The 10,888-nt window shown below is 44.2% G+C and overlaps 1 protein-coding gene across 1 annotated transcript; it reads left to right on the forward strand.

Moving 5' to 3' along the window:
* Nucleotides 1–4,352: 4,352 nt before the first annotated feature.
* Nucleotides 4,353–10,888, forward strand: LOC118209263 (ATP-sensitive inward rectifier potassium channel 1-like). The gene is made up of 2 exons (XM_035384465.1): nucleotides 4,353–4,485; nucleotides 8,642–10,888. The coding sequence occupies exon 2, from the start codon at nucleotides 8,663–8,665 to the stop codon at nucleotides 9,767–9,769; it is 1,107 nt and encodes a 368-aa protein (XP_035240356.1). The 5' UTR covers nucleotides 4,353–4,485; nucleotides 8,642–8,662; the 3' UTR covers nucleotides 9,770–10,888.

Below are 10,888 nucleotides of genomic sequence, written 5' to 3' on the forward strand. Positions count from 1 at the left end.
TCCCTGATTTACTTAAGCCCACCCTATCCCTGATTTACTTAAACCCACCCTACCCCTGATTTACTTAAACCCACCCTATCCCTGATTTACTTAAACCCACCCTATCCCTGATTTACTTTAACTCACCCTACCCCTGATTTACTTAAACCCACCCTATCCCTGGCTTATTTAAATCCACCCTATCCCTGGTTTACTTAAACCCACCCTATCCCTGGCTTACTTAAACCCACCCTATCCCTGGCTTACTTAACCCTGTAGAACCCATAGCAACCGCACACTGCTGCCTTGTAGAATCCCATAACGACCATGGACGGCCTTCACAGCTCACGACATTTCTAACAAAAGCCGGTCCACGTTTTTTACCATTGAAATATGTATACCCAGGAAAACAGGAAATTACGCAATACGACAAACTGGCAAAAACAACACTTGTTACCATAGGAAATATCAATGATATTTGGTTTACAATTATAACAGCGCAAAGACCTAAGAGACCAGTGATTCTGCTAACATTAATCCAGTGACAATGAAGCAGAGGCTGATAAGGAACTAGTGAGGGAAACATAAATTAAATAAAGGTGATCAAAAAACAAATAACATATTAGTTGCTAGTTGTTTGGGAGAGTTATACTTGCTGGCTAGCTAGCTAACTAGATGTAACTTTGATGAGATTAGCCAGCTAATCGGCAAGAAAGTGTTTTAGTTGTTATTGTTGCTGTCCCTACTCCACATGGCACTCCCAATCTAGGCTCGCTCGTATCACTGTATCCTTTAAATTTGTTCCTGTAGCACATTCATGTTATACTTGTACCTCCATCCAGCACTTATACTGCACTTGTATCATTATCCTTATGTTGTAGCTCGTGTCATGCCTCCTAGGTTGACTTAACATAACTTTCTGACCTATTTCATACTTACTGTGTGAACTGGACTTAATGTTTTCATGGCTATGAAAGGGTGTTACATAATGAATATTGTACCTTATCAAACCTGCGCTTTTTAGTTGTTTCAATGACCTTTTGGCTTGCACTTACTGTACGTCACTTTGGATAAAAGAGTCTGCCAAATAAATAAATAAATGTAATGTAATGTGAAGATGTCTGGGAATCTTCAACCCACTGTGCATTTCTCATTGCCATTGTTACTGGGTAAAGATTTGGAACTACTTCGTGATATGTGATATATTTGTGAGCTACATGCCTGTGTGTGCCAGAGAACAGATCCACTGGAGCGAAACAATGTGGTTTCTGGGTCTGAGGATTAATGCTCTCTCACCCAGTCTTACCAGCATCACGTTACTCAGCAAAATAATTAAATGAGGGAAATAAATGAATTAATAAAACCCTACGGTGTTCACAACAACCCAGAGTACTGCACTTTTCCACGCCTGCAGGTCAATTTTGAGCTTTGTGAAAAGCCAATAGAATTAGGAGCCCTACCCACTGAATGCTGTCTAATTACGCTATTGAAGGATAAGAAGTTGGAGGCGTGACACATTGTACCTTGGAGCTTTGGCCTTCAGAATGAAGCTTGACTCCTGTGCTCTCAGGGGTATGAAGGGAGGCACTTGAACGTGACAAGTGTTGCCTGATATTGTGGTTTACGAGGAATTGTGACTCGTGGTACAGCCCCCGGAAATCGCTGAAGCCGTGAAGGGAACAACCTCTTTCAGAACGGTATTGAGAAAGGATTTGAAACAGCTGACGAGGATTAATTGCATGTTTGTTTGTTTGCTTGTTTTTGTAATGCTGGCTGCAAAGGTTTTAACAGAAGGTTTTTTTTGGCGTTCGTGAGCTCACAGAATGAAAAAATATAAATATAAACTGAACAGGCCGATATTTAAAGCTGAACTGTGTTTTTGGACATAATGATACATTAAATCTTCTCAAACAGACTGGGTGGTGTGATAATGTCTAAACGGCATAACAGAGCAGAAGAAAGTGCCCAGGAAATTCCTTTGTGTGAACACACTCAGATATGAACCTGGTGCCTCCGAGCCCAGAAACCCACCTTTACCTCTGTCCTTCTTTCTCTGCTCCCCATATTGAGCCAACAGCAGCTCCTCAACTTAGTCTGACCACATGTGTGGTTCACCATCACCATGTGCACTGAACATGTTTCAGCCCTCCTCCTAGAATTTTCTGCATGCACAATTTTGCTACATATAAAGGACACGGATGTGCTGTTAGTTCCTCTGTATATGGCTTCTTCAGGCATTCTAAGCTTGGGGCAGGGAGGGGGATCTTTCTTTCTCTGAGCATTGTTCAAAATGCCCTTTGAAACTCGATAAATATTTGATTAGATAAAGGTCTGAAATTATTTAAAATGCTTTAAGCACAGCCTCATATCTAATGCAAATTATAAAAAATTAAAAATGTGAATGTATGCTGGCCATCCCATGAACCTGTCTCTGGAAATGGAGTGATTGCATATCAGGAAGACATTAGGCTGATGAGCTTCAGAGGCGTAAAGGCCATATTCCAAAGATCCAACGACTAGCGCATGAGCGCTGAGACAAGATAGCCACACCAAAACAACATTCAAAAAGCTGTAACTCATGGCGAAGCAACGATCGCCAGGGTTGGAAAGATACCAAAATAACAGGTTGCTTTCAAGCAGCCATCAGCTGTCACAACAGGGGACAAGGTAAACACACAGTAAGCTACCGCAACACCCTATTGTGCGTGCACAAAGATGCCCAGATAGGTCATTACGGGGCCTAAATACAGCAGAAAGAACTTCCTGAAGGATACATGTTTGGAAGGTAATATGCGTGTACTTTGTCACAACAGTGACCCCCCAACAATAGGTGTGAATGACGACCGTCCCAGGAGCTCACACCTGATTCATACCTTCAGAACTTCCCTTGCACACCCCTACAATGGGACTGAAACAACAATATTATACCCAGGAGAGGTTATCTTGACCTAGGCCATGATCTCTGTTATCTCTAGATTTAAAACTCATTCTTGGGACTATCCCATCTGTCCAGAATAGGAGGGGATGTCGTCTGAGCTGAAAGGAGAGCAGAGATTCCCCAGGACCCCGGTGTGTGATTATCGGAACCAGGCTTGGCACTTTCTATGTTCTGTCGAACCGAGCCATCACGTGCATACCCTCTGTCAAACCGTGCCATCACGTGCACACTCTCTGTCGAACCGAGCCATCACATGGATGCCCTCTGTTGAACCGAGCCATCACGTGCATACCCTCTGTCGAACCGTGCCATCACTTGCACACTCTCTGTCGAACCGAGTCATCACATGCACACTCTCTGTCGAACCGAGTCATCACATGGATGCCCTCTGTTGAACCGAGCCATCACGTGCACGCCCTCTGTCGAACCGAGCCATCACGTGCACGCCCTCTGTCGAACCGAGCCATTGCGTGCACGCCCTCTGTCGAACCGAGCCATCACGTGCATGCTCTTGGTCAAACTGCACCATCACGTGCACGCCCTCTGTCGAACCGAGCCATCACTATGTATGCCCTCTGTTGAACCGAGCCATCACATGCATGCTCTCAGCTGAACTGCGCCATCACGTGCATGCCCTCTGTCGAACCTAGCCACAACGTACATGCCCTCTGTCGAACCGTTTCATTAGCATGCCACAACGTGCATGTCCTCTGTCGAAACGTGCCATCATGTGCATGCTCTGGGTCGAACCGAGCCATTACGTGCATGCTCTCTGTCGAACCGTGCCATCACGTGCATGCCCTCTGTCGAACCGAGCCATCACGTGCATGCCCTCTGTCGAACCGCTTCATTAGCATGCCACAACGTGCATGCCCTCTGTCGAAACGTGCCATCATGTGCATGCTCTGGGTCGAACCGAGCCATCACGTGCATGCCCTCTGTCGAACCGTGCCATCACGTGCATGCCCTCTGTTGAACCGCTTCATTAGCATGCCACAACGTGCACGCCCTCTGTCGAACCGCTCCATTCACGCACCACATCATGCTGTAGGCACAAGGGACTGGTTCTCCTGCTGGTGAACACACAAGCTGACTACTTGACAAAAAGGGCTTATTTTAACCTGCAACATGGTGCATGCTGGCATCTGTGTCAACGACAAATACTTGCATGCCTTTTCATCTTGATAGTGTGTGGGGGGTGGGTACATGGGTAGGGAAGAGGGGGGTGTAATAGGGGTTTGGGGGGGGGGGGGGGGTTAGGGTAGTCCTGGCTGAAAGGGTTTTGTGGGGTAAACACCATGGCACTAAAAGGGGGGGGGGGTTGTCTGTGTGCACGTGTGTGTGTGTTCAGAAAGATTGCAAACAGGTTCAGGTCCTCTGACCAACTCTATAAAAAGCCACAGGTGCAGCATGGCTTGTGTGAAAACTTCTACTGCTACTCCTCTAAGGACACACCTCCCCATACACATACACCTTCACTGCCGGTGCAGAGAGCGTGTAGCCAGAGGAAAGGCTCCACTTCCACCCCCACAGCTTTTCTGGAGTCCTGTGCCCTTCTCCTCCACCAGGTAAGCTCCACGTCTGGGTGAAAGGGACTTTCTTCTTCCCGCTGTCTCTTTACAGATTTCAGCGTTGTGGCTCTCCTACAAAATGAGTTCACAGGCATTTACAAAGTGACAAGTTTGGAATAGTCTCTCACTGTATATGTGATTGTTCCTCATGTATTCATCATGCGGGAATCACACATTGACATTAATTAGTCTAATATCCCCTAATTTCACCCTCTGATCATTGGATTCCAACCTGCTCTGCTTTTAAGCGTTTTGTGTTTTCACTCATAATCTACAGAATTAAACTTCACTCCAGTGTCAGTCTTCTGTCCTGGTTCTTTTCCTGTACATCAAGGTTAATTTACAAACATCCCTTCTGGATCATATATATTATTAAACTTCATTCATAACAACTTTTTCTTATTTACATGGAAAATAGCAACACACCAAACTAGAAATAACTGAAATGAATTTGAAATATTAGTAAAATACATGTGAGGCTGACCTCTATAACACACCCTTTAAATATCTGTGAATCACTGACTGACTCATGCAGATGGAGAGCTGATCAAAATGAGAACAGAAACAACACTCTTCTCTATTCCTCTGTTCCTACACAGAATGTACTATACAGTATGCAGGTGGAAGATAAAAAATCATCAGTGATTCCTTTTCCTATGGTTGTGTATGAAGGTAAAATAATTTTAAAAATATGTCTTCAGCTTCTTCTGCACCTTCAACAATTTCTCTCTCTTTTATCATAAAAGCATATGCAAGTACTGGTGTCATAAACTAGTCTTGGTACAAAAAACACTTTGGTATAATTCAGCTGAGAAATGTATTGCATAATGATGCTAATTTATCAGACAGACAATTTAACTGATACATTTTCTTTTGATTAACAATAGCAAATTGTGAAACCATACTGAGAATGTGTCTCTCAGAAATGTGAAAAGCCTTTTCATTTTAAAGTTTTATATCAACTGTGAACCAGTTTTTCTGAAACTGAGAGGAAGTGGGTGCTGTGGTGACATGTGGTTTTTGGGTAACAGTCCGGCATCTTGCTTGGTGACGTGTGCAAAGATAGTGCAAGAGAATTCTTTATTTGACCATTTGGTCAATCTTGGGTATCTCCTAGTCATGTGCAATTGTATTACAAAGGTGATTAGTTGATTGGTTGATTTTATTATTTGACTGACCCGCGATTAGAATATTGATGACTCTGAGTTTTAATCTAACCATGCCGAGTGAATTAGTCTGCAGTTTTATTTCACAAGCATTGCCAGGAATTTGGGTAAACAAAGAAAGTCGCAGCTTCATTCAGTAAGCTTGTTGTTAGTATTCTGTGAATAACATTCATGTTTACTGCAGGGGTGGGCGTTTCATTTTTACCTGATTCAGACCTATCTGTGCCACTGAGTACGACCTACATCCTGCCTGTCCCCCGTCCCCCGAAATGAAAAGGGGGCGAGCACACTGAATAATGATAAAATCAACAGGGTATTCAATCAGTTGCTTGGCTAATCTTTTTCATAGCTGAGCATCAAGACGTTGAAGGCAATTCTCTCTGTATTCTTGCAGTAGTTCTTTGGCATTTTCACATTTAGGTAGAAGGTTTGGCACAGGAGGTCCCGGTTGGTTACTGGAGGCTTCATGGCCCCTTAATAAAATTTAAGAAGCATCAGATTTTGAAAAGATTTGAAAGTTTCCTCTGTAATGAGAATGACAAAACGTTCAAGGATAAGAATGCAAAGCTGAGTACTTAGTGGGACTACAGAGAGTGTGACACGGCCCGGGTGGTCCTTGGGCCCATGCTGTGTCATGTTTCGTTGTACATTCTCACTGAAAATGCAGGAGCCACACTATCAAGGCACAGCAGTTGGTAGCACAGCATGGTGGAAGGAGGATTTGCACAGACCAAACTGCACACACACAAACTTGCTCTCACATATTCACCCACAGACAGACACAAAAAAGACTCCCCCCACCATAAAAAAAAAACAAACAAAAAAAAACGTGAAACTTGATTAAATAATTACTTTGTGTGGGACACAGAACGTCTCGGTGTACTGGGGCAAATGCAGGGAGTGCTTTTAGCACTACTTGTGCTGTTCTATCTCTCTTTCTCCCTCACACTCTGTCTCTCACTCCCTCTCTCTCTCCCTCCCTCCCTCTCTCTCTATCTCTCTCTCCGTCTTTTTCTCTCTCTTTCTGTCCTTCGCTCTCTCTCACACTCTCCTTTCGAAGGTGCACCACCTTCCAGGCCATTGCTGTGTACAGGGTAGGGTGGGAGTCAGATGTGGGAGGTAGATGTCGGTTGGCATGCACGGTAGCTGTAAATTTCAGAATATTCTGGAAGTGTGCCCATGACTAATCACTCATGTAGGTAACCATCAGGCCACCTTGCCCTGGCCAACCATGTGAAAACAAAACCACAAACAAACACGAGCACTGCCATATTGAGGAGGGAACTGGGGGCATGCTTGGCTGCAGGTGGTAGCAGTGGTCTGGTTCGGTATCAGAGGCTAGACAAGGGAATGACACACTTCAAACAGACCTCTTTTTCTGCTACCTAAGAGGGTGTGGGGAGTCTGGGGTTGGAGTCGGGGGGTGCAGGGGGGTGTAAACTGCTCCATGTGCCCAGGATTACAGAATTTCACTGAGGATTAAAACTCACAGTACACGCAGGAAATTTAGTGAGCGGAGAGAGCCTATAACACCGAAACAATCCCATGACAGAGGGAGCGCAGAGACAGGTATGTGGAGAAAGATCTGCCAATGATTGTGTTTGGGCTGATGAGGTCTAAAGTGGTATGCTCCTCATTTGGGCAAAATTGGTGGGTACTGCACGCTTTACAGGAAAGGTTTCCTGTGAAAGGTCTGTTTGAGTGCCGAAGTTTCCCTGCTGTCCCTTAGAGCTTTGACGTCCTACACTATAACCCTAGCAGAATTTTTGCCATCTCAATTTAAGCAAAGACTCATGAAAAGGGATCTTGTTTTGAACCTTTTCAGTTCACGGACCAGCAATTTGTGTTCTGTTGATAATACCGATGTGTCATTTCAAGCTGTGGTTACTGAGAGACCTTGTATAAAATGTTTTGGTATGTCCTACTTATGAAAAACCGTAAAACCTGTCCTACAAACTGAAAGGGATGGATTTTGGATTTTGTCAGAAAAATAATAGAAAATGAATTGAGTTCATTATCAAAGTGTTACTGTTTAGGCAAGTTTAGGAATTTTATGTTTTTATGCATTAAATATTCAAATGAATATTACTGTTATCCTTTTAAAAGTATGCCTTAAAAAAAATATATATATATATATATAACAAACAAATCGCCACTGATCTTTCTGGCACAAAAGACATACTAAGTGGAGTGCAGCAATTAGGTCATCCTAGGGTTGTGCGGTATACCTGTACTGAAAATGTATAGTACCAAAATTTTACAATGGTACGATACCAGAATTTTTCAAAGTTTAATATTTTATGAAAACATGTCTGACATTTTTTTCTGTTGTAGAAAAATGATTGCCATCCATTGGAAAATAAATACTGTGCCTTTCAGAATTGAATATGGATGTACCAGTACACATATTCATACCAAACTATTGCATGTACACTGTAAACTGAAAAATGTGCACCCTGGTTTTAATGCACATGAATGTGGAACTTAAAATTCAAAACTCAGAGTTCCCCTAATGATTTAGCGTTAATGTACCTTATTTTGTTCAGCAAGAAGTTATGGCCAGTTGGCCCAGGGTTGCCAACCATCATGCTTTTGGCATGAGACACAGGCTGTCATGCTTTGCTTATGCTTTCATACAAATGAAACACATTTCATACCAAATAAAAAGACTGCGACTAAAAACAAAGCCACTCCCAGATTGATCAAATTATGTATCAGCTTGCAAGACAAAGTTAGATTGGTCCATAAACATTCCAGAGAGACTGTCAATTGGCTTCCTTTCTGCAATCCCCCCTCCCTCTGTCGGTCCATCCACAAAAAAATGGATGACACTTGAAGAAAAGGGAATTCTCAAGTAGATAGTCCTGGTTCATCACTTGCAAAAAGAATGGGTCATTTTGTCAGTACAACCATCACCTTGAGCAATATAGATGTGTACAGATCATTGATCATTAGGCTCAAACCTTCCTCCATTTTTCTTCCTGCAGAAAGACTCCGGACCTCCCGGAATGTTTCCGTCTGTCCAGAAGCGTGTCCGTGAATATTTGGCAGCCCGGCGGATCCATAGAACACGTCTGGTGACCAAGGATGGCCGCTGCAACATCGAATTTGGCAATGTGCTGTACAGCAACCACTTTGCCCTCCTGGTGGACTTCTGGACCACATTCGTGGAGATCCGCTGGCGTTACGTGCTGCTAATCTTCACCGCTTCCTTCGCTGGAAGCTGGTTCCTCTTCGGCCTACTCTGGTACTGGATCGCCAAGAGCAACGGGGACCTCCAGTGGCAGCACCCACCAAAAAACCACACCCGCTGCGTGGACAACATCCACGGGCTAACCAGCGCATTCCTCTACTCCCTGGAGACACAAACGACCATTGGCTATGGTGGACGAGCCTTAACAGAGCACTGCGGAGGTGCTATTACCCTGCTCATAGTCCAGTCCATCCTCGGTGCTGTTATCAACTGCTTCCTGTGTGGAGTCATCCTGGCTAAGATCTCCCTTCCTAAGAAGAGGGCCAAGACCATCACATTCAGCGATATGGCTGTCATCTGCCCCAAGCGGGACAGCCTGTGCCTGCGGATCCGGGTGGCTAACCTCCGCAAGACCCTTCTGATCGGGAGCCAGATCTATGGCAAGATGCTGAGGACCACGGTCACAGCAGATGGTGAGACCATCATCATGGACCAGGTCAACATTGACTTTGTAGTGGATGCTGGTAAGGACAACCTGTTCTTTGTCTGCCCACTCACACTCACCCATGTCATCGACAAGACCAGCCCTTTCTTTGAGATGGCTGTGGACACGCTCCACAAGCAGGAGTTTGAACTGGTGGTCTTCCTAGATGGCACTGCCGAATCCACCAGCTCCTCCTGCCAGGTGCGCACTTCTTTCATCCCCCAAGAGATACAGTGGGGCTACAACTTCCTGCCCATAATCTCCCGCACCAAGGAGGGAAAGTACCGGGTGGACTTCTCCAACTTCTCCAAGACGGTGCCTGTGGCGACTGCTCACTGTGCCTACTGTTTCCACAATGAAAAAGGCCACCACCACCACCACCAGAACCCAGGTGTAGAAAATCAAGGCTTTGAGGTGATCGACATAAATGACCAGTAGGATGGCACCAAGATGTGAGCTACACTTCAAATCCTGGGCCGTGAGACAGAGGTTAGTTTGTCTTGGGTAGGGCAGACCAAATCTGCCCAAGACGCCTTAGACCATGAGGTGCTCTGGAACTTGTACAGCCCTCTTTCCCCAAGAACAATTAAAAGCTCTCAGGCCGGGGCTAAAGGGACATAGAGTGCCATCTGTGGGACACTGGAGAGTCTTCCAAAGTGGACCGTGTCAGGAAGAGGACATAGGGTACAAAGCGCTGCTACATTCACTGCTTACAATTAATGTAGGATTAGTGAGCTGTGTCCACTGCCTATGTTTTTAAATCAGATTAAGGTAACAGGCAATATTATTTCACCGCCAGCAAGTGAAGGGAGAGGGGAGGGGGAAGGGAGAGAGGATTTGGGAAGCAGGAAAAAAAGTTCAGAAATGACATCACCGCTAAGACCCCTTCTTGGAATTATTCTGCATTTTTAATGGAACAATTATTCACTATAGGCCATGAAACATCACAGAGAAAGGTGGTGCAATTTTGCACCCATTTTAATAAAGCTAAATGCTCATGAGTGAGTGAAAAACGGACAACTGGACCTAAACATTGGCTTATTGAATGTTTTTATACTGTGAAACAGAGGACAGTGTGGGGATGGGGAACAAAGGGTGGGGGTGGGGGGCTTGGGAAATCCATATTTTTGTGAATCCATCTCAAATGAGAGCTTCTTTAGTAATTAATTTAGGAAAACCTAAAGTTTTAAGTAAAGCCTTAAGTTAACTTTGTTGGGATTTCAGTTTAAGTCCATTTTTATGAAACATTTAAGAGCTGTAGGAATAACAAATGGGGTTAATTAAGAGGGATTTTCTCAACACAGCTGTGTGTTTTAATAGTGTTAATTTTCCTCCATATTGATTGAGGGCTAAAATACTCAGGAAATATGAACTGCAGTGGAATGAATGTTCGGATACTGAATGTTAACTGCACACAGCCATGACAAAGAGTCAAGCGCTAATACTGTTCTGTATGCATGGGGAACAAAAGATGTACGATGTGTTCTTTGTGAAGTAGTTTTGTATTTGAACTCAGGGTAAAACACCACTGGTAACGAATAAAAAACATTTTCTGAA

Source organism: Anguilla anguilla, chromosome 12 (genome assembly GCF_013347855.1).
Source record: "Anguilla anguilla isolate fAngAng1 chromosome 12, fAngAng1.pri, whole genome shotgun sequence".
Lineage (NCBI taxonomy): Eukaryota > Metazoa > Chordata > Actinopteri > Anguilliformes > Anguillidae > Anguilla > Anguilla anguilla.

What these genes read in the sequence shown, in the direction of transcription:
- LOC118209263 (XM_035384465.1), top strand. Translation starts at nt 8,663, where the DNA reads ATGTTTCCGTCTGTCCAGAAGCGTGTCCGTGAATATTTGGCAGCCCGG.